At 52.3% G+C, this 24,424-nt stretch overlaps 1 protein-coding gene across 1 annotated transcript; it reads right to left on the minus strand.

Moving 5' to 3' along the window:
• Positions 1-8,714: 8,714 nt before the first annotated feature.
• On the minus strand, positions 8,715-9,362 carry LOC132486389 (nucleolar protein 56-like). The gene has a single exon (XM_060093526.1). It carries the CDS (start codon positions 9,222-9,224, stop codon positions 8,715-8,717), a length of 510 nt encoding a protein of 169 aa, XP_059949509.1. The 5' UTR covers positions 9,225-9,362.
• Between the last annotated feature and the right edge of the window lie 15,062 nt (positions 9,363-24,424).

Genomic DNA, 24,424 nt, shown 5'->3' on the forward strand with positions numbered 1-24,424 from the left:
GGTGAGGGTGGCCCGAGGGGCGCTCGGGGCGGGCCGCTCGTCTGGGCTGGGCTGTGCACGCCGAGCTGGGGCTCCGCTACATTTTCTCACTCACCTGGAGGGAAAGCACACCTGGTGAGCAGGCTGCGCCCGGCCTGAGCTCGGGGCCGCGGGAAGAGTGGGCAGGGTCACGGCTGGCTCCTGACTGCCCGCCAGGTCACAGCCCCGGACCGCAGGGGCCTTCTGCGCTCGGCACAGCACCCCTGACGGGGACGCCCCCCACCAAAGCAAGAGCATGTCCCCTGCCTCACATGTAACCAGCGCTTAATAAATGTTTGCTCTTTGCCCCTTTGGAATAAGACACCGGGGACCCAAAGTTAAGGCCCGCCTTTCATACAAGGGTGTGTGGCAGCCTGATGGGAACAGTGGGTGAGAAACACCAAAGGGAGTGGTGGCTGGGACCCCTGGGCCCCTCCACGGGGCCTATAAACCTCACCTCGGAAGGGGTCGCACCCTCAGCCCAGGTGCCCGAGCCAACTCAGCGGGTGAGCACGTGCCCTGGGCCACCCTGGGCGCCAGCGCCCCGCCCCGGGCCGGCTCATCTGTCACCCAGCCCTGTGCCCGAATCCGCTGCCCCCCAGGCCTGGGGCCGCCCCTCCCTCCTCCCACACGGCAGCGCAAGTGTGGGAAATGGGAGCATCCACCAACTTTGCCTGGATGAAAAAGCAGAGGCAGGCTGAGTCCTGCTCTGCACTCATTCCCTGCCACACCCCGTGCCTCAGTTTCCTCACCTGCACAGAGAGATCCAAGAGTGCCCCCAGTGTCCCCCAAGGCCTCCATCCTGTGTTTTAGACACTCGTGCTGAGGTGCACAGCGGGTCCCGTCCACCTGGTGAGGCTCTTCAAGGCCTGGTCTGGGAGGCCCTGGTCTGGGAGGTCCTGGGGGACCACTGGGATCCACTGGCCAGGAGCTCTGGGTCGGGGGCGGTGCCGTCAGCCAACCCGCAGCCTTCTGTGAGTAGGGACCTGGCCCCATGGCTGCCCTGCAGTGTCCCCAGGCCCGGTCTCACAGCGACTCCCCTGGACCAAGCCCCACCCTCCCTACGTCCCCGCTATGACCCTCTCCAGCCTGTTCTCCACGCCGTCTCACGAGCCACTGTGCCAGGACCCAGCCCCCTGGCCCTGCCCTCCCGCCTACCGTGTCCTGTCACAGACCGAAGTGAATTCCCAGCGCCTGTGCGATTCACCGGCTGCGTTCCTCCCCAACTGCTATTTACTCGGTGTTTTATGAAAATGGTCTTGCTATTCTCTACTTATTTTTAAATGAAACTCCGCAGGCCTTTCCTGGATAGAGAGGCAACGTCACCAGCTGTCTAACAGGTAACCAAGGGCAGGTAATACTGAGGGAGACGCTGGAGGTGGGGCGCCCCACTGGACGGCAGCAGAGGGGCCCTCCGCGCCCCGCCCCCTCAGCCAGGCCCCTGCACCGCCCACCCAGCCTCTGGCTGGTCCAGAACACAGCCCACCTTTATTTCCTCCCGAAGGCTCGATGCAGACGGCGTCAGCTCTGGCTGGCTCAGACCCCCAGGGGCTGAGCGGCCTCCACCCTGACCCTGGCCTCCCAGCACCGAGAGCTTTCGACGCAGTAATGGATCTTCAGCCCCAGCCTGGCACCTCCCTAAAGGCAAGTTCACAGTTTTCTCCAACATCTATTTAGGCACAAATACGGTAAGTGTCTTGACCTCATTATTTATGGAAATGAGTGTTGGACAAAGTAAATCTCCCCAGAGCCCGCTGGGAGCACGTGAGGGGTCCCACTCGCCCACACCCGAGGCAGGGCGTCCAGGGCCCCTCCTGCTGCGCGGGCCATGCTCGTCCTCCGGGGGCACTTTTCAGGGTGACTCCCGGGGAGCAGCACGGGGGTCTCCCCCTCTCCCCCGCATCCTATTTGTACTGAATGCATCCGCTTTGAGCCTTTGGAGAGTCAGCACTTTGGTAGATAGAGCCACCACACTTCCCCATGGGCACCACTGCCCACATTAGAGGGAGGCGGGGCTCCCGAGACATGGAGGCCACGTGTGCCCGGGCAGCTCTGGGGTCCCCTGGTCCCTGTTACGTGCTTCTCTGCACCCCGTGGCTTCGCCGCAACACACCCACACCCACAAAGCACCAGCTGCAATGATTACATACGGTCTCACGGATGCTATGTACGTAACACAGGCTTCCATGTCCTTCCTGTCACCCTGGGAGAAAGAAAGGGCGCACGGAGGGGAGACAGAGGCCTTGGGAGTGGTGAGGTCTCAGCCAGCACTGCGAGGCCCTCCACCGCGGGGACGCCGGGGGCTTCCGCTGGCTCATGCCATGGCTGTGCTCTCGTCTGAGGAGGCCCGTGATTAGCCAGTGGGAGTGCAGGCCTGAGGGGCTGCAGCGGGGCCATCTGAGAAGGACACCACGAGCACCCACTGGACAGGGCCCTTGTGACCACCCTGTCTGCCCAGCGTGGGCCTGGACCCGCATGGGGGCTGCATTCACCAGGGCTCAGCCCCACTGCTCTCTGCCAAGGGCTCTCCCTCCCTGGCTGAGACCCTCGGGCCCGCCCGCGAAGCCCAAGCTGCCCACCCAGGGTGGGCCCTCACGGCAGCTGACGGGCCAAGGGCCGAGCACGGATTCTGCAGGGATGGTCACAGGTCACAGCAGGAGGGGCCGCCTGCATGGAGACTGGATGCTGGTGGTCAGGGTGGGGACTGGGGGGCGTGCCTGTCCCTCCCTTGGGGAAACTGGAGCAGCTTGCTAAGTGCAGACACGTCCGCAGGGGCTCCACTGCCTGCCCCCTTCCTCTCGGCCACCTCCCGTGATGGGGCGCCCACGCTAGGACCCACCCTCCCAGCACCTGCTCTCCTTTCCAGCCAGGCAACCCCACCCCTGAGCCCCAGCCAGGCCTGCACACACCTCCCCAGCTCTGACAGCTCCGGGTGGCCACTCACGAACTTCCACGGAGCCCTCTATGGCCTTGGGGCCCAGCGCACGGAAGGCCTCGGGCTCTGCGGGGTGCTCTGGCCGCTGGGGGGCGCTCCTGCCAGGAAGCGTCACCGCCCCCTGGAGGGGTCGGAGCAGCGCTGTGCCAGCCCTACCACCAGGCCCCTCCACGTGGAGCACAGCCCACGCTGTCTGAACCTCAGATGTGGAACCGCCCCCAGACTCAGGGTCAGGCCTCGGGGCTCCCGCCTGCTCAGCTCAAGGTTGGGAGCTGCGGTGCTGGCGGGAAGGGGCGGGGCGATGTCTGACCGGCCACGCGTGGGGCGGCGACCAGGCTGCAGCCGCCTGATAGACTCACTTAGGCATCCTCAAGTCACGCTGCTCCCGTGATCGGAGTCTGCGTCGCAGTGCTGGGCGCCTTCAGTCTTTGCCGTTGAATCAGACTCTCCCAAATACGGGTGTCGTGTGTCTACGTGGGAAGCCCAGGGGTGCAGGAGAGGAGGGTGGATTTCACCAAGTCCTCTCATGCTCCCTGCACCAGCCCAGCTCCCACTTGAGACCCAGACCAACCACGTTTGCTGCGCTTTGGTCAGAAGTTGTTAAATTATCGGATCCATAGCGCAGTCTGTCCGCCTCTGTCTCGGGGTCTCCAAGGAGGTAATAAAACAAGCAGAAGAGGTCTGTTCTGATCTCTCTGAATAAGTCATTTTGTGTTGGGAGGGTTGAGAGAGGAGGCAAAGCTCGCGGTCCAAGAGCATGTTTGTTCCATGCAACAGTCGCCACGGGAAGCTGGTCCGTATGCCTGGCCCCCACCTGTCCTGCCGGCCTCCATCCAGCGTTTCTCCACGTGGAGCCTCCGGGCTGGTGCGCTGCCCCCGACGTGCAGGTAGAAGGAAACCACCAACAGGCAGACGGCAGCCAGGGTGACGCCCCAGCGATGGGTGAGCAGCCAGGGTCATAACGGGGTTTTGACCTTGCAAAGCTGGTCGTATTTACATGGACTCTTTCTGAGTTAAGCAGTTTATCTATGGAGAAGAAAGGATGTACCTGATGCTTCTGATCTTGTCAATTCCACGGAAATCCAAGGTGCAGGAGGGTCAGAGGCACCTGTCACATCCCACAGGGACCTCCAAAGTACAGGCCATGGGACCAATGGCCGGAGGAGGGGGCACAGGTCCAGGCCCTGGTGGCAGTGGGGCGGACACACAGGGCGTAGGCTGTGGGGCACTCAGACCGGGCTGGGGTGTGGGTTCCAGGCGCCTTCCTCCCCAGGCAGGACCCTCACCTCACCGCAAGCCTGGCGGCAGGGCTGGCGAGGGTCTGTGGCTCAGAGCGGACACATTTTACTCCCTGGGACAGGCCAGCCGTGGGCCCCGGAGGAGACCTGAAGAGACCCCTTTCCCATTAAAGTTCATTTTTCTTGGAAAACATCAACATCCCCCAGAGAGGGAAATCAACTGGTCATGCAAGGCTGGATGTAAGTGTTGATCAAAGACTCTGACCCACGCCTGCAGACCTCCAGAAAGAGGAGTTTTGCTTGGGCGGAACAGGGAGAGCATGGGGCGGGGCGGGGAAGCCCCCCAGCAGGGCCCGGCCTCAAGGACATGGGGCTGGGGAGTAGCACGGGCTCCGGGGGCTGCGGGGTGGCGCAGGGGCGCAGGCGGCGGCAGAGGGCTGCCCAACCAAGAAGCCCTGGGGGGCCTCCACCCCTGGCCCTCCCATCGCCGACCCTGGGAACAGCGGACACCTGAGCATTCTGGGCCCTTCCTGCAGATGAAGGACTGGAGACGGTCCTCCGAAGGGTTATCGGGGCAAAGAGGCTGAGGCTGAATCGACTTTTCTAGGGGCCAGAGGCAGAGGTCAGGAGTCCGAGGGGCACACATGAGGCTACAGCGTGAAGCCTCGTGGGGACCAGGGACTGGAGCAGCCCCAGTGCAGCCACGCCAGCCATAGTGCCTGTGCCTGCAGGACGCGACCCGGGGAGCCGAGTCACGTCAGACTTCGGTCGAGCGCCCCAAGTTCCTGCACCCTGAGCCCCTACCCACGCGCTATCTCTCGTCCTGAGGTCGGAACAGCTCTGAGCAAGCAAGGCAGCAGCCCCTCCCCTCCTCCGCCCAGCAAGGAGGCCTCTGCCGTCCTGCTCTGACTCCGAGGAGGACACGGCTGCCCAGCACAGGGTTTTCTCGGCTCAGCAAAAGGCCCAGAGAGGCGGCCGTGCACAGCACCCCATCAAAGTGACTTTTCTGGCAAACCTTCAAGTCAGGCCACCAGGTCCTCTAGGCAGAGGCGTCCCATCCGAGGGTACAAGGAGGAGAGAAATGGCCGAGCCTGGGGGCAGCTGAGGGGTGCTCCAGGTGTGCTTCTCTGACCTGGAAGGCTGGGTGTCACACCCCACATGGCGTGTGCCCAGCGCTGCGCTCAGAAACAACTCACCTTCCTGCACCGACTTCAGACATCCCAGTTTGGGGACGGCTTTCTGTGAATTCACAGGAAGGAGCATCTGACTGGCTTCATTTCCTCCCAGGAATGACATGCATCCTACTGGACACGGCCTGGAAATCGTCAGGGATTGGGGGACTTCTGCCGCAACACCCTTCACTTGTAACAGCAAGACTTTTGCTGCTAATCAAATCAGACATGTGAAGAAAGGGCTCGTCTCGTGCTAAACGGACAGCGACCCTTAGAAACATGCACGGTGTTTTTAATGTGTCTCCTAAGAGAGATTAGAATTATTGAGGGTTTGGGTTATAACCTTTATTTCTGACTGCAACATTCTCCAAGAAGTCAAATGTGTGTTGATCTTGCACAAACCCTGACTGGAAATGGAGTTTGCAGAAAATAGGGTGGTGGCATTTGATAAAAGGAGGAAGGGAAGGAACGGAAACTTTCCAATACCCTCCCTCCGGGTTCTGGTGGGAACTGCTGTGAGGAACGCTAGGAACCAGGCATGGCCCACCTGGCCGGGAAGTTAGGGCTGAACGGACCAGGGTGGTCCCTTTTCCCTGCCCACTCTGTCCTGCTGCCATGATCTCCCAGAGATATTTTAGAAAATGATTATCAAGCCCCCAAAAGCATGAGACTCTCCCAAGAAAGCCTATTAAATATGGTCCAGGCTCTCCAGGAGGAAGTGCCCAGGAGTCCGTGTGGTGGGCAGAGACCCTGTTCCTGGTCATCATCAGGTGTAGGAAATCCAGCTCTGGGAGAGAAGCATCTGGGTAAGGAGTCCCTTCCTCAGCCCAAGCGTCCCTCACGTGGCAGGAGGTTACTGTGAAGACAGGCCATAGGAGAGGAAGAGCCAGACGGGGCTCCAGGGAGGCAGCTACCCGTGCCTGGTGAGATGGCCGACCCACCTGACATGCATCCTACTGGATGCATCGGTGTGGGGGGGGGCTTCTATAGGGCCCGTGGGACATCTGTGCTCCCACCATGGTGACCATCACAACAGACGATAAGATCCTCCAGTGGAGAAGATGCCCGTTCTTCTCACAAGGCCCGTGGTTCTCAGCCGCAAGGTCTTTGACTTGACTTCAACACACTCATATTTTTATCTATAAATTTGATGGTGAGTCATCATTTCTAGTTTACAGAACAGAATCCAATGCATTTCCCTTTTTGTTGGAAGGAGATGTGTGTGATTCAAGGCTGCAGTTCTGACTCACCTGTGAATGAGTTAAAACACTGAACTTTCCTAGAGGTGCCATGACTTATTCTTAAATAAACTTCAAGATGACTGTAGATTCAGATGCAGCCATATGAACGAATACAGAGAGATCCCATGTACCCTCAGTGCAGTTCCCACCATGGAAGCATCTTGAGAAACTAAGAATCATGACCAGGATGCTGACTTTGGAAATGTCAGGTTACGGAACACCCTCTCTCCACGAGAATCCCTTCTGTTGCCTTTTAAACAACCTTTATCCCGTCCTCAGCCCCTGGCAACCACAAATCTGCTCTCCATTTCTATAATTTTGTCATTTTAAGAATGTTATAGAAATGAAATCGTATAGTATGTGACCTTTTGGAACCACCATTTTCACTTAGTGTAATTCTGGAGATTCATCCAAGTTGTGTGTGTAGAGTTCATGTTCATTCGTGTTTACTGCTGTGTACGTAGCACTCATAGTGTGGTCACATTATCCACTCACCCACTGAAGGACACCTGGGCTGTTTCCAGTTTTGGGTTATTACGGATAAGGCTGCCATAAACATTCATGTGCAGACTGTTGTGTGAACATAAGTCTTCATTTCTCTGATACAACTGCCTAGAAGTACAATTGCTGGATCGTACACAGTTGAATGTTCAGTCACTTAAGAAACTGCAAACTGCTTTCCAGAGGGGCTGCATCTGACATTCCTGCCACCCACATGTGAGGGATCTGGTTTCTCTGCATCCTTGCCAGCATTTGGTGTTGCTGCTATTTTTGATTTTAGCCATTCTGATAGGTGGTATCTCACTGTGGTTTTATTTTTTTAATGAGGTATATAGTTGATTTACAATGTTGTGTTAATTTCTGCTGTACAGCAAACTGACTCAGTTATACATATATATATACATTCTTTTTTAATATTCTTTTTCGTTATGGTTTATCCAAAGATACTGAATATAGTTCCCTGTGCTATATAGTAGGACTTTTCTGTTTATCCATTCTATATATGAGTTTGCATCTGCTAATCCCACACTCCCAATCCATCCCTCCCCCACCCCCTCCCCCTTGGCAACCACAAGTCTGTTTTCTACGTCTGTGAGTCTGTTTCTGTATCATAGATAGGTTCACTTGTGTCATATTTTAGATTCCACCTATAAGTAATATCGTATGGTATTTGTCTTTCTCTTTCTGACTTACTTCACTTAATATGATAATCTCTAGTTGCATCCATGTTGCTGCAAATGGTATTATTTCATTCTTTTTATGGCTGAGTAGTATTCCATTATGTATATGTACCCCATCTTCTTTATCCATTCATCTGTTGATGGACATTTAGGTTGTTTCCATGTCTTGGCTATTGTGAATAGTGCTGCTATGAACATAGAGGTGCAGGTATCTTTTTGAATTATAGTTTTGTCTGGATATATGCCCAGGAGTGGGATTGCTGGATCATATGGTAGTTCTGTTTTTAGTTTTCTGAGGAACCTCCATACTGTTTTCCATAGTGGCTACACTAATTTACATTCCCACCAACAGTGTAGGAGGGTTCCTTTTTTCTGCACACACTCTCCAGCATTTGTTATTTGTAGACTTTTTTTTTTTTTTTTTTCTTTTTGCGGTATGTGGGCCTCTCACTGTTGTGGCCTCTCCCGTTGCGGAGCACAGGCTCCGGATGCGCAGGCCCAGCGGCCATGGCTCATGGGCCCAGCCGCTCCGCGGCATATGGGATCCTCCCAGACCGGGGCACGAACCCGTATCCCCTGCATCGGCAGGCGGACTCTTAACCACTGCGCCACCAGGGAGGCCCTATTTGTAGACTTTTTAATGATGGCCATTCTGACCCATGTGAGGTAGTTTCTCATTGTAGTTTTGATTTGCGTTCTCTAATAATTAGCGATGTTGAGCATCTTTTCATGTGCCTGTTGGCCATCTGTATGTCTTCTTTGGAAGAATGCCTATTCAGGTCTTTTGCTCATTTTTCTTTTTTTGTTGTTTGTTTTTGTTTTTGTTTTTGTTTTTATTTTTATTGGGCTATAGGGGATGGGTTGGGAAATATCCCTGCAAGTTATGCCCTACTAGGGAAATGTCCATTCTAATCTTCCTGGGATAGTTTTCAGAGCTTTTTCTTTTTCTTGGAGCTGCTGCTCTTGCTGGCAGCAGCCTCTCCAGGTTCACTGCTGAGTGGCTCCTCCTTGGAAGAGAATTTCCTCTTTTTCTTGGGGACCCTCTTGTTTTCTGACTCTTCAGGGTCCCTCTCTGGTTCCTCTTTGGGGAAAGACTTCTTCCTCTTGGTAAGACTTCCACTGCCAGCTGTCTCTTCAGGATCACTACTAACCAGCTCCTCCTTGGAAAAAGATTTCTTTTTTTTGGGTTTGGAGGAGACAGATGGGTCTTCCATTCCATTCTCCTGAGGAGCTTCCTGGGGCTTTTGTTTTTGCTTCCTTTTGGGTCTTTCACTTGTCCCCTCACATTCCTCCGGGGTCCTACTGCTGTTTTCTGAAGACGCCAGGGCAATCGCAGCCAGGCTTTTATTTTCCTTCTTCAAGCGTTTCTTCTCCTGTTTCTCCAGCTTCCTAGTAATCTCAGCAGTCACTTCCTCTGCCTGAACCATTGCCTCCTTCATGACATCCAGATTCTTTTGTGGAATCTCTCCAGTCTCATAGAAGGACAGCTGCTCCTGAACTTGTTCTCGAAGCTTCTCCCCAAATACACTGGTAGGTACCTCAGAGAAGCAATCAATTCGTGAGGCGATACTGCATTTGTTTGCCAGGTAGGGGGAGATGCGTTTTGCCCATTTTTCGATTGGGTTGTCTGTTTTTTTGCTATTGAGTTGTATGTGCTGTTTGTATATTTTGGAAATTAAGCCCTTGTCGGTCGCGTCATTTGCAAACATTTTCTCCCATTCCATAGGTTGTCTTTTCCTTTTGCTTATGTTTTCCCTTTCTGTGCAAAAGCTTGTAAGTTTGATTAGGTCCCATTTGCTTATTTTTGTTTTTATTTCTACTGCCTTGGGAGATTGACCTAAGAAAACATTGGTACCATTTATGTCTTACGGTGGTTTTAATTGGCATTTCCCTAACCACTATTGGTAACATCTTTCCATGTTCTCATCTGCCATCTGTACATCCTCTTCAGTAAGACATCTGTTGCTAGGCTGTTCTTGGCTGTTCTGCTGCTGGCCCTTTGGCCAGAGAGAGCAGGTTTTTCTTGGGGCTGTTTCTGTCTGTGCCTGTTGGTATGTCTGACTTGGCTTCTTCAACTCCCAATGCCGGAATGTACGAGGCCAAGGAAACCCAGGGAGCTCATCACGCTGTATCTTCTTGGGTCTTGAGGTCCCTAGCCAGATGCCTCCTTCACGCCCCCTTTCAGAGTCTCCTTATGTTTGTTTTAGACCCAATGTCCAGAGTTTTTATTGTCTTGACAGGAGGAATGGGAGAAGCATGTCTGCTCTGTCTTCCTGGAAGCAGAAGGCCTGCCGCAACTTTGTGAGCAAAGAAGGAAATCTTGGACTTGTATTTACGACTATTTCAGTTATAATTTCAATCACAAGTATGATTTGAAATTTTACAGCTCAAGTCTCAGGATCAAAGACAGACATGATATTAAATGATGGTAGAAACCACCCACCTGTTTGAGGAAAGGGTCATCACCCCCTCACTTGAGTGAACGGCTCTTGGGGGAAGACATGTGCTGTATAAGGCACTTTAATTTGGTCCAGGGAGGAAGGCTTACCTGACATTAACCCCTGGATGTCCCTCCTGAGACACAAGAACTGGCAGCAGCTATGACTTTATAAAGCGCTGAGCACTGTAAATGTCTTCCCTGTGGCAGCACAGGAGTTTTGAAAATAACAGAACCGGGTTTATACACAGCTTTGCTTCTACCAAACCCATCACCTGCCCAATCACGTTTAAAAATGGAGACGTGTGGGCTTCCCTGGTGGCTCAGTGGTTAAGAATCCGCCTGCCAGTGCAGGGGACACGGGTTTGAGCCCTGGTCCGGGAAGATCCCACACGCTACGGAGCAACTAAGCCCGTGAGCCACAACTACTGAGCCTGCACTCTAGAGCCCGCGAGCCACAACTACTGAAGCTCGCGCGCCTAGAGCCCGTGATCCGCAATAAGAGAAGCCACCACAATGAGAAGCCCACGCACTGCAAAGAAGAGTAGCCCCTGCTCACCGCAACTAGAGAAACCCCGCACAGCAACGAAGACCCAACACAGCAAAAAATAATAAATAAATAAAACAAATTTTTAAAATAAAATAAAATTAAAAAAATAAAATAAAAATGGAGACGTGTAACCACCAGATTTCCAGGAAAGACTCTCAGGATCACCAGCCAAAACCTGGTTCTTCAGATGAGGAAAGTGGGGTTCAGAGGGAGCATGTCCCCCAAGGAGCGCCTGGTCCAGGCCTGCTCTCCCCACAACACATGGCACAGCATGGCCTGGTAGATTCCCCTCAAGAGCTTGTGATCCTGAGGCAGAGGGAGGGGAGAGACCCCAGAAGGGCGACCTCAAGCATGAGCCAAATCAGCCGAGACTGAAAGCTGCTCCGTTTCTGACTCAGAAAGCTGAAGGGAAAGCCTCAAAAGCAACAAGCTCTTCCCAAGTGGCTCACCTGCGCCCCAGAACAATGGCTCAGATATTTAAAGGAATACAAAGAATTCAGCCCCAACAATATAAAATCACAATGTCTGGCATTCAATCAAAAATTACCAGGCATGCAAAGAAGTAGGGAAATAGGACCTAATGAGAGGGCGGGAAAAAAACAACTAATAGAAAGTAATGCAGACATGAGGCAGATGTGCCAATTAGTAGACCAGGAGGTTAAAACAGCCACAGTATTGATAAAACCACAAGCTCCAGAAGGCAGAGGAAACAGCAGCAGGTTAAGAAGAGACATGGAATAAATTTTAAAGATCTAAATCAATAATACGGAGATTAAAATGCCATGTCTGAGACAAGAAACACACTGGATGGTATTAACATTAGAATTATATATCACAGAAGAAAAGGTTCATGAACTTGAAAGAGAGCAATGAAAGTTGTCTAAACTAGAACAGTGATTGGAAACCTACTGTCATCAATTTAAAAAATATGTCAACAACCTCTTCTGTAGTAGAATCTTTACATTATTACTCTTCTTTTTGAAATTCTACCAACCACACAGAGTAAGGTTATATATTGCCCCCAATGGGATACTTTTTTTTGATGGAAGGACTTTCATTGATCACCCTATCACATCTTTACAGCAGAAGAAAATGCATATAAATGGAAATTTTGATTTTTTACTGTGACCTTCAGCACTGAGGTTATAAAAACGTCTTTCAGGTTGAGTTATCATTGCAACTATTATGGTGTATAACTGGTTCAAATAGCACAAATATATTACAAATTCTGATAAATTACTAAATGTAAGAAGTAAAATTGTATTAGAAACGCATCTCTGAATCAGCTGGAGGGGGCTGGTGGTCTGAGTACTTTAGTTAAAGCTTTCCTTTCTCCCTGTGTTTGGTGCCCAAGAGCTGTCCACCTGGGGAGGGGAGGGTCTGCCTGGCTTTGTAGAGCCAGTGGGGGGCGGGGGGAGACGAAGAGGGAGCTGCGGGCAGCCCACACTCCCCCTCGGAAAGCCCTCCAAGTGCGCACAGTGGGCGTGCGTCTTGCTGCTTGAAGACCACTGTCCCCATCACTGCACAAGCAAACCAACGGGCCTTTGTGCATCCCAGGTGCTGCATAAAAGGCCCAGGATCCAGGCGCTTGGGGCCTGCCTGGTGCCTCATGTTCTCACACCGCCCCGGGGGCTGATCCTGGACAGTCCTAGAAAGGGTCCCAGGAGTTTCTGAAAGCCCAGAATGGGCTGCGCACGAGGGGAAGGCCAGGTCCCCGCAAGGGGCGTCAGGGCTGCAAGGAAGCAAAGGAGGTTCTCGGGAAGCCTCTGCAGAATCCCTCCTGGCACTGGGAGTGCACACGACGGATGGGAGAACTGGCCTTGGAGAGGGCAGGGGCACGCTGGTGAATGATGTCCACTCCTGGACGGCCTGGGGGGCCTGGGGGGCAGCTGACGAGACAGAAGGCACCCCGGAGCCTCTCGCTGCACCTCGCGGCCTGAACCTCACATTTCCCCTCCAGTCCGGCTCACCCGGAAACCCGGGCTGGGGGATGTCACCTCCCACTGGCACAGGGCCATCTGGTTCTCACCGCACTGGCTCTTTGCATTCATTGCCTCAAATACAGAAAGGGTTTAAATGAAACACTTTAATTTTTTCCATCTTTGTACTCACATACAGCTCCTTTGTCTCTGAAACCTGCCAGCCACTGAACCGAGACGCAGGGTTCAAAGTGTGGTATCTGGGGTGTGTTTCCGCAAGCGTGTTAATGCCTGGGCCCAGCTGAGAAGAGTGGCTGGGTCTGGGGTTGCCGCTCAGCTCGGGACCCCTCAGGAAGCCTTGGCTGAGGATGGGACCCAGCCTCTGAGCCTGCGTCCCAGCTTGAGACCAGGACTGGAATGACCCAGACAGGGCAGAGCCTCACTCATAGACACAGTCCTGGGGATTGGTGACATACAGGGTCGTTTCTGCTCACATGCGTGGCTGAGATGAATGGAAAACAGCTAATCTAAATAAGAGATAGATGATAGATAGATAGATAGATAGATAGACAGAGTGAGTGAGCAGACAGACAGACAGAATGATGGACCAAAGCAGCCTCCTTTGTCCTCCTTCCTGAAGACACTCTTCCTACATCTCCTGAAGTTTAAACAAGGTCTAGCTGAGGGTCTATCTGTTCTAAAAGAAATGCCTTTTTACTGACAAATCAACATCAGGCATGCTGTTTCGCGCACGACCGGGGTACGGCCTGCCGTGTATCTGCCTGAGAGACACGTGGTCCCCCTGCCCGGAAGGGAAGGGTCTCGTCACCACTGAGATGCCTCCACAAGCTAGCGGCCAGCTCCCAGGGTTGTGAGTCACACAGAAGGCCTTGCTGACCCACGTGCCCTGCCCCAGCTGGTCCTATGCTGTGTGGAATGGCAGGGTCAAGGGCCACTGAGGCAGCTGGAGATGGAGGCAGACCTGGAGGACGCACGCTACCAGGACTGGACCTTCTGAGGGTCTGAATAAAGATGGGGAGGTGGCACTGGGACAAGAACAGACTGTGGTCAAAGGGGCAGGCTGGGCGGACCAACACGGGTCCCGTCACCCGTGTGATGAAGGGACACCACGGTGGCCGGGGGACGATGGCCTTTCTGCTGCCTGGGCGCCCACAGGGGCTCTACGCAGCCCCTACCGCACACTGCACACAAAATATCACTTTCCCACGGGCTGCAGAAATAAACATGAGAGGTGAAACAGTCATCCTCTAGAGGAAAACCTAGTGGGGCTTCATGACCTTGGAAATGCACAGATTTCTCATCAGGACACAAACAGCACTGCCCATAAAGGACAACTGGGTAGATGGGACTGTATCAGAGACAGAGGAGAGTGAAAAGGCAAACCACAGGCTCAGAGAAGACGTCTAAACACCCGCTCACCGAGGACTGTCCCGAGCACGGGGAGAAACTCTGACAAACCCACTAGATAAAGATGGACCACCCGGTGGGAAACGGGCAGAGATGTGAACGAGCACCTCACACTGAGGATGCCCAGAGGCCGTGGACAGGACGACGGGCTTGGCCTCGTGGTCACAGTGAGATGGGGACATGGTGAGTCCTCTCCCTCACCCAGACTCCCGTTGCCTCCGTGGGAAAGCGCCAGAGGACAGGGCGTCACCTGGGGCGCCCCGTGTCTTCCCCTCTTTGGGCCCCAAGTTCTGCTCTGGCCACAGGTGAACGCCTGGCTCACTCTCCCGTACGGTTTAGAGGTATTTTCTGGTAGTAGAACAAGTTGACTACCAGTTACTCTATAGCTGCCAGAAGAGGAATTCAGGAAACCCTTTGTTCACGGAACACGACTCAGAACTAGTGTTTAGGGGAAATGCTATGGTGGTTGGTAAGGAGTGTTCTCTGTCAGAGGTATGAGAAAGATGTACGTGTGTCCGTAGATGCATGGGGGGTGGGTATGACACTGAGCAATGGGCCAGGGTGGCCCTGACGGCAGCCCAGGGGGACCCGCCGCGTCACCGCAGGCAGAGAGAGGACAGCTCTGCCCCGAACCAGAGGCGCTTTACTCCTAAAATACCTCTTTAGGGGGAAAAAAGGAAACTTGCTCAGAATAGCGTCTAAAACACCCAATTAATTAGGTGCTCTCTCCGACAGCAGGCGTTTGAGAATAGGAAGCTGAGGTGTGTGCGGTGGGCAGGCTGCCCGGGAACCAGCATCGCACGCAGACCGGGCGTTCCATGCCCTACCCAGCTCTCAGGAGGTGTTGTCGCTCCGTTCACTCCGGCAGCTGTCGAGCCAGCTGCAACACACCCAGAAGGTCCCGGAACCTCGTGCTGTGCACACAGACCCCCTTGCTTAGAATCTGCTCCAGAAATTCAGGTGTGGTTTTGTCTCTGTTGATTAGCCAGTATATACTGTGTATCAGTAAAAACATACACTTACAGTGACAAAGGGCAGTCATTAGCGAGATTTTTGTAGAAAACTGACATTGTTATTGTAAACCTGAAAGTTTCAGCTCCCTGACATTTGATCCATGAAAACTATTTATTTGCTTATTTTTTTCTTAAATATAATATTTCTTAGAAACATGATTATTCATCCCAGCAAAACAGACTGTATTCATTTGGGGAAGAGGGTCGTGGTTAAGCTGTGGGCACCCAGCGTGAGAGGCAGATAACGTCCCGACACTGTCCACGTCCTAATCCCGGATCCCGTGAACACATCACCTTCCACGGCAAAAGGGGTTTTGCCAGCGTGGTGAAGGTTAAGGACTCTGAGATGAGGAGATTGTCCGGATCATCCCTGTGGCCGAATCTAACCACATGAGTCCAAAAAGCAGAGAGCCTTTCCCAGCTGAGGTCAGGAGACCCACCTGGGGAAGACTAGGCCACGTTGCTGGCCCTGAGGTGGAGAAAGCAACCTCAACCAGGGTGGACACGGCCTCCAGGAGCTCAGAGTGGCCTCAGGTCACACAGCACAAGAGGACAGGGACGTGGATCCCAGGACAGCAAGGAAGTGAATTCTACCAACAAACCGAGCGAGCAGGGAAGCGGCCCCAGGACCCAGGGGAGGAAGCGGCCCCAGGACCCAGGGGAGGAAGCGGCCGCACTCTGGCTGAACGCCCTGCCGCCCCCTCCCCCCACCGAGGACTCTGACCCAGATAACGCAGCACGTTTGTGCTGCTTTCCGCGGCTGGTTGTGGCGTCTGTTTGGGGGGCAACAGAAAATCAACACATACTAGTCCCCAAGGGGCTGAAGGGCTGCAGCGTCCACTTCCGGGCGGTGCCCGCGTGTAGGCAGGACCACCGGTGCACCAGGCCCGCGCCCTCTCGTCCTCTGTCCCCTGGTCACAAGGAAGTCACCCCCCCAGGCCACCATGTGAGCGGGGAGGGAGAGGGAGCAGGCGGTGTTGCCGTGTGAGACCGCGGGCATTCGGGCCACGTCCTCCTGCATCCCGGGCCCCTCGGGCCGATGTCCCCGTGAGGACTGGGCACCACTGTGCACACCTAACCTGACGGCCTGGAGGGCTGGACGACACCGAGGCCACGATGGGCAGCTCGGGCCACACGGCAACTCGGTGGCCATGTTACATGTCAGTCTCCACTGAGGCCCGGCAGCGGGCTGCACAGTTCCGGCAGCGAGAGGACCGGGTCCTCTCCGCCACACTCCGAGGCTTCTGACCGAGCTGCCCTGAGAGCAGTTTGAAATGGGCCTGGGAGAAACATGGCAAATGTTTTTCTAACAGAAAAATAATTTCTTTAGTCTAAACATGTAATTTTACTAAGAAGAAAAAAACCCGATCTCATGAATAGCCAGGTGACTGAAAAAGATTTCATGGTTCAGAAATAGGCCCTATGTTACATGCAAGAATATAATACATTATATTCAACGACAAGGGGAAGAATATCATTCATAAGTACCGGGATGATTCGCTGAAAGGGAAATAAATCCATGGAATACTGACTTTCCAACATAAAATTCTAAATGGATTAAGAGAATTAAGGGTGAAGAATCAAGTCATTAATACTAGTGGGGCGAGTAGAAATGAGCATTTCTCAAATCCCTGGAGAGAGGATTTTCTAGGCTGAAAGAAGATAAAAGGAATCCACACAAGGAAAGATCAATGGATCCCACTGCATTAAAACTTCACGCCTCTTTATTACCCGTGTGATGCAGTTAAGAGGCTAAAAACCAGTTGAAACGATATTTGCAGTGAATATAACAAAAAAGTTAGTGTCTTTACTGTATTAGGAGATTGTGAAACTCAATAGCAACACTAAGTCACAAGATAAATAGGTAACTATCAAAAGAGATAATTTGCAAAAAAGGAAAGAAAAGTGATTTTAAAAACATATGAGGGCTTCCCTGGTGGCGCTGTGGTTCAGAGTCCGCCTGCCGATGCGGGGGACACGGGTTCGTGCCCCGGTCCGGGAAGATGCCACATGCCGCGGAGCGGCTGGGCCCGTGAGCCATGGCCGCGGGGCCTGCGCGTCCGGAGCCTGTGCTCCGCAACAGGAGAGGCCACAGCAGTGAGAGGCCCGTGTACCGCAAAACAAACAAACAAACAGACAAAAAAAAAAAAACATATGAGAAAACTTCCTCTGCTTCAGATGTAGAAAATCACGAGAGAACGTTCCTCCCATCCTGAAAATGAGAAGGAGCCACCACATAATCTACCAAATCATATCTTTCTTTGGGCCCAGAAACATTTAGGTCCCAAGAGAACCAGACGGTGAGAAGCCCATCCAAGGGAACAGAGGCACCTGAGCTGGTTCACCTCTGGCAGAGATCAGGGGGAAGAAGAAATCAGCTCCAATTTCAACACGTTTCCAAGGGCTGAATGTGGGTTGGCACATCAGTCTGGAATTGCTGGAGCCCAAAGTTGAGGAAGGCTGAGGGCAGGACAGAGGCTGGAGGGGTTCCGCTCCCCCGCAACCCTGACCCCGTGGTGCAGGATGCGGGAGCAGGTGGCTGCCGCTGGGAGGGAACCAGATACTCCCCAATTCCAGGCCCCTGTTCCACGCAGAGCAGAAGCCTTAAGCCACTAGGAGGAGAGCAGTAAACCCGCTTGTCCTCAGGGTCACGGGGAGGGGAAAGCCCCTCCTTCCCTTCTGCCCGGGAACTAGGAGAAGACGCCTGCCTCTAGGGTAAGAGTGGAAGCCAAAAACACCTGCTCCTGGGGAAGGAGAGGGAGGCCCTGGGGTTCAGGATCCTGCAGTGACACCAAGCAGAGCTCGGCGGCTGGGGGAAGGGGTGGGAAGGCTGAGAAGACCCCCCTCAAGTTCAGGCACATGGGCCTTGATTCCTCTAAGCCTGGACCAGAAGAATGAAGACCCCCTTCCCCCAAACAAGCTTGCACTGGGTACAAGCAGCAGCAGTCCAGTGCTGGGTGAGGGGCCAGGGTGCAGAAAGAGACCCTTCTGTGGTGTAGGTGTGCAGAGCGTCAAAAGCTAAGCGTGGAGCGGGAACGTAGACTAACCCCTCCAGCCCCCGGGCACCACACCGCACACAGCACGAGGCCACCACCGCTGGAGGGTAACAACAGAAACCCTGACCCACACTGCTCCTGCCTGGGTTGCCTCAAACCCACACCCTAACCCAAGAAGAGACGTGCCCATTTTTGGCCATGATATTTTTCCCCTCAGCCCCCACTGTTCTTCCACAGACAATGTCTGACATTTAATCAAAAATTATGAGACTCAGAAAAAAGCAAGGAAAACAACCCACTGTCAACAAATAAAGCACTCAATAGAACTAGATTCAGAGATGCTAAGTTGTTGCAACTGCCAGACAGAAAATTTAAGTAACTTCAATTCTTATGTTGAAGTATCTAGTGGAAAAGGTAGACAACGTGGATGAAAAGATGGAGAATTATAGCAGAGAAATGGAAACTATAAGAAAGGCTCAAATGGAAACATAAGTAATAATAAACATGCTTTCGGAGGTGAAGAATTCTTTGACTGGCTCATCAGTGGAATTGACAGCACTGAGGAAAAGACTCAGTGAACACGAAGATAGGCCAATGGAAAGTATCCAGTATGAAATACAAAAAGGAAAAACAGAACAAAACAGTCTCTAAAACTGTCAGGCAATATCAAGCAGCCTAACATACATACAGGTGGGGTCACAGAGTAAACAGGGACAGAGAACAGGTGAAAAAAATGTATAAAGAAACAAAATGACAGAGGATTGTTCAAAATTAATAAAACATGGGACTTCCCTGGTGGAGCATTGGTTAAGAATCTGCCTGCCAATGCAGGGGACACGGGTTCGAGCCCTGGTCCGGGAAGATCCCATGTGCCACGGTGCAACTAAGCCCGTGCGCCACAACTACTGAGCCTGTGCTCTAGAGCCCACAAGCCACAACTACTGAGCCCGTGAGCCACAACTACTGAGCCCGAGCGCCTACAGCCCATGCTTCACAACAAGAGAAGCCACCACAATGAGAAGCCCGCGCACCGCAACAAAGAGTAGCCCTCGCTCGCCGCAACTAGAGAAAGCCTGCGTGCAGCAACAAAGACCCAGCGCAGTCAAAAATAAAATAAATAAATTTTAAAAAACCTCAAAAGCAAACAACACAAAACAGAAAATAATAAGTCCTGGTGAAGATGTGGATAAATCGGAGCCCTTGTGTACTGTTGGTGGGAATGTAAAATATTTCAGCTGCTTTGGCAGTCTGGCAGTTCCTCACACAGTAGGATACACTACCCACCAACAGCAGAACATGTAGTGCTTTCAAGTGCACATAAAGCATTCATCCAGACAAACTATATACAGGGCAATAAAACAAATCTCAACAAAGCTAAAATAATTGAAATGATTCAAAGTAGGTTCTCCAGCCCCAAAGAAATTGAACTAGAAATATATAATACAAAGATATCATGGAAAATTTTAAATACTTGGAAATTTTAAAAACACACTTCTAAATAACCCATAGGTGAAAGAAGAAATTAGAAGGAAATTAGAAAAATATTTTGAACTGAATGAAAATAAAAACATGATATATCAAAACATTTTGGACACAACTAAAGTGGTAAGAGAGAAAAATTATGACAATAAATGCTTGTATTAGAAAATAATAACTATCTCCAATCATAATCTAATCCTAGTGTAAACTTCCATTTTAAAAACACAGAAAAATTACAATAAACTAAATGCAAAGTAAGCAGAATAGAAATAATAAGGATGTTAGTAGAAATCAATAAATTTGAAGACAGATACACAAGAGAAGAAATTAAATGAAAGGTTTTTTGAAAATAATAATACTGACCAATCTCTGCAAAGCCTGATCAGGAGAAAAAGAGAGACAGAGAGAAGACCACTGCACACCTATTGGAATGGCTAAAACAAGGAGCCTGCCCACGCCAAGCGTTGGCAAGGGTGAGGGAGACTGGGACCTCTTAGACGTGCTGGTGGGAATGCAAATGGTTCAACCACTTTGGAAAACACTTTGGTAGTTTCTTAAAAAGTTATGGGCTTCCCTGGTGGCACAGTGGTTGAGAGTCTGCCTGCCGATGCAGGCGACACGGGTTCGTGCCCCGGTCCGGGAAGATCCCACATGCCGCGGAGTGGCTGGGCCCGTGAGCCATGGCTGCTGAGCCTGCGTGTCTGGAGCCTGTGCTCCGCAGTGGGAGAGACCACAGCAGTGAGAGGCCCCCGTACCGCAAAAAAAAAAAAAAAGTTAAACACACACCTACAATATCATCCAGCCTCGGTGTCTGCCCAAGGGGAGTGGAAGCATGTGTCTGTACAGAGATTTGCACAGGAATGCTCCTAGTAGCTTCCTTTGTAATAGAAAAACATGGAAGCAACCCAAAATCCAGGCGCCAAACTAGGGTACATCCATACAATGGAATACTGCTCAGCAAAAATAATAATAATAATAAACTATTGATACATGCAACAATAAATCTCAAAACAATCATGCGGAGGGAAAAGGTTAGATCTAAATAGAAACATACTATATGATTGCATTTAAATGCAATTCTAGAAAATATAAACTGGTCTATAATGACAGAAGCAGATCAGTGGTTGCCTGGCGACATGGTGCGTTGTCAGGGGGAATAGGAAGGGATGCAAAGACGAAAGAAGACTTCAGCTGTGATGGTCATGTTCACCATCTTGACTGTGGAGACGGCTTGGCAGGCGCATACGTGTCAAAACGTATCCTATTTAACCATTAAAAAAAGAAGTTTCAAAGCCATACATAATATGCTAATTGGTGGTTTTGGTATCACTGATGAGACAGGTTAACTGGTATGGTTCTTTTGGAAAGCAATATGATGATATGAAATTCTAAATCTTAAAAGTGCTGCTAACTTTTTTTTTTTTTTTTTTTTTTTCAGTACGCAGGCCCCTCACTATCGTGGCCTCTCCCGTTGCGGAGCACAGGCTCCGGACGCGCAGGCTCAGCGGCCATGGCTCACGGGCCCAGCCGCTCTGAGGCATGTGGGATCTTCCCGGACCAGGGCATGAACCTGTGTCCCCTGCATCGGCAGGCGGACTCTCAACCACTGCGCCACCAGGGAAGCCCAGTGCTGCTAATTTTTAACCTAGGAATTTCATATCTCGGATTCTATCCCAAAGAGGTCATTCTAAATACAGAGAAAACTTTATGCTCAGAAATGTTCAATGCTATGTTATTTATAATAGTGAAAACCTGAAAACAACCTCAATACTTATGAATTAAGTTGCTGCACAAGGAAATATTATGCTTAATAAGAATTATTCTAAAAGGGAAAATGAGTATCTCATGTAAGGGGAAGAGATAGAAGACAAAACTGTAATTGAGAGGATGATCATAACAATGGAAAAAAACAGAAAAAAGGAAAAGGAAGATATTCCAAAATTTTAATAATTTGTCTTGTGGGTAATATTTACCTTGGAAGCATGTGATTATTTTTTATCTTTTCTAGATATTTTTAAAGTTCCCATAATGAGAATGTATTTGTTTTATGAAATTAAAAAAAAACCTGTTTCATAGGGACTTATCCATTGGTGGCACAGTGGATATGACTCCAAGCTCCCAATGCAGGGGGCCTGGGCTCGATCCTGGTCGGGGAACTAGATCCCACATGCGAGCTGCAACTAAGGAGCCCACGTGCCGCAACTAAGGAGCAGTCAAGCCACAACTAAGGAGCCTGCCTGCCGCAACTTGGACCCGGTGCAACCAAATAAAGAAATAAATATTAAAAAACAAAACCACAGGGCTTCCCTGGTGGTGCAGTGGTTGAGAATCTGCCTGCCAATGCAGGGGACACGGGTTCAAGCCCTGGTCTGGGAGGATCCCATATGCCGCAGAGCAACTAGGCCCGTGAGCCACAATTACTGAGCCTGCGCGTCTGGAGCCTGTGCTCCGCAACAGAGAGGCTGCGATAGTGAGAGGCCCATGCACCACGATGAAGAGTGGCCCCCACTCACCGTCACTAGAGAAAGCCCTCGCACAGAAACGAAGACCCAACACAGCCATAAATAAATAAATAAATAAATAAATAAAACAAACAAACAAACCAAAAAACCAAAAACAAAACCACAAAGCCTATTTCATGAAGAAAACACAGCTGATGGCCTTCTGGAGCTCAGAAGGCATCACTGTCCCACCAGGGCCCTGAGCGGCGGCTCAGGCTTGTAACGGGGCAGATGCTGGGTGGCCTGGGGGCTCCCCGGATGGGGAGGAAACCACTCCTCCCTCGTCAGTGGACGGTGTGGACCTGGTGCCTGTGTTTCTGAGCCTTGCCTGTCACAGAAGAAGCCGCCTCCTCTGTCTTCTCCAGGTTTTCTCTAGCAAATATTACAATTGCCCCAACCTGGTGCCATGCCACCACCACGATGAGGAAGCCCGCGTGGGGCCCTGGGGCTCTTCTTAAATGAAACTAACATCCCTGAACATGTGAAAAGGTAGGTGCTAAGGCCACTTTCAGAGCTGGGTTCCCCTTCCTTTGGACGAACAGGAAAATAACAATAAATGAATGAAGGAATGAAAGTCAATGGAAGCTCTTCTAGGCTAGGCAGCTTTGCTTCACAGAGCAGAGGCGATGCGTGGGAATCAGTGGTCGAAAGAGTTTAAAGGGCAGTAGGGCGGTAAGAAGCACTTTCAGAGGCTGATGGCCCCATTTAGACATCAGGCGATTCTGGTGGACACACCCACGGGGGGCGGGGCGACGCACTACAATGGCACATCATCAGGGGGCCGTCGGCGGCTTGCCAGCTCCCTCTCTGGGGCGCTGGGCAGGCTGTGGACTCTCCAGTTGGGTCAGACTCCAACTGGCTGAGACTGTCCCCCCACCCCCGTGTCCCATGGGGCCTGATCCCACAGAGGCCCACGTGGAGAAGCGGCAGCAATGGGCTTGGTGAATCACCCAGAGTCCCTGCCTCTCTGTCTGGTAAATGCCGCCAGAAGGTCCTTCCTGGCCTTGGGTTTTGCCTTTTCTGCCCCGAGATCAGAGCACAGTACAAGCCAATTCTGCTTTTTAATAAAACTCTGAAATGCATGCATCAGCTACAACACCAGGGGGCCTGCCCTCAGATGAACCTCAGACTAAACGTGCAGAACTGTGGCAACGCCCCTCTGTGCTTTAGAAATAGTCCAACTCTTCCTGAACGGAGTCCATCTCCAGGAGACAAACGACCTACAGAAAGGTCTGTCTGGGGGGACCCCAGCGTGAATGTGACGGGTTCCAACGCCCTTCCTGTTCCGACCCACCCCCATCATGCAGAGGGAGTGCCGGAGCTCAGGTGACGTCCAGTAGCATGACGCAGACACACGCCCCTCCAGACCACCAGCCTCCTCCCCCGGCCTTGGCTCCCTGCCCCACCGCCCACCGCCCACCACCGGCGGACGCGCACACGGCGTTCTCCCAGGCAGGAAGGCCCCGGTGGTTCTTCAAAGCCAAAGTCATACTGGGTCAATCAGCCACCAGGGAGGCTGAGTTCTAGGAAAGGCAGCGGCTCAGAGAGACCGTACGTCAGCTCACGGGGCACGGAAGACGCCCCTCGGGGTGGGCTAACGCTCCCCTAGCAGGGAGCTGCTGACGGGTGCAGCTCCAACCTCAGAATCACCAGCCCACATTGCAGGAAGGTTACCTGAGTCCACAAGGTCTCTCGGCCTTGAACCTTCCGGGCCTCCCTGTCGAGTCCCAGCCTCCACCCTGAGTGGGACAGGGGCCCCAGTGTGGAACGCCTTCCCTCCGCCAGGACTGGGCTTTGCTTTGAGCCAGGCTGCCCTTGACCCCATGCTCTGTGGCTCTGGTGTGGTTTCCCACGACTCCCCCGTCCACCACCTGTCAGCTGTGCCGCGTGGAAAGCGACGACCACGGGTCTGTTCTCAGGTGGCCTCCTGAGGTGTCTAAGGGGCGGCAAGTGCCAGCCCAGCACCCGAGGGCCTCGCGAGCACCCGACAGGGCAGGCCTGTGGAGGGTGGGGGCAGGGCGGGCAGCACGTGGGCCTGGGGCTCTGAAGCACAGCTGGCCATGGGGTGCGGGACCCACAGCCAGCGCCTCTGAGGGAGAAAACGCACCTGCTCAAAGGAGGAAGACTGGGGATGACAGCCTCAAAAAGAGGTACTGCCGCTGTGGCCCGAGTCCTGGACCTTCCCAATCCCTGTGCTGAAAAGGGCTGTTTTGGGGTCCGAGTGGACACTTAACATCGCCACCCACTTCACATCTGGTTTGATTGTCTGGAAACTAAGGAGCGGGGAAAACCAAAAAGATGTGGCGTCCGCCCTGA

This window comes from Mesoplodon densirostris, chromosome 1, assembly GCF_025265405.1.
Source record: "Mesoplodon densirostris isolate mMesDen1 chromosome 1, mMesDen1 primary haplotype, whole genome shotgun sequence".
NCBI lineage: Eukaryota > Metazoa > Chordata > Mammalia > Artiodactyla > Ziphiidae > Mesoplodon > Mesoplodon densirostris.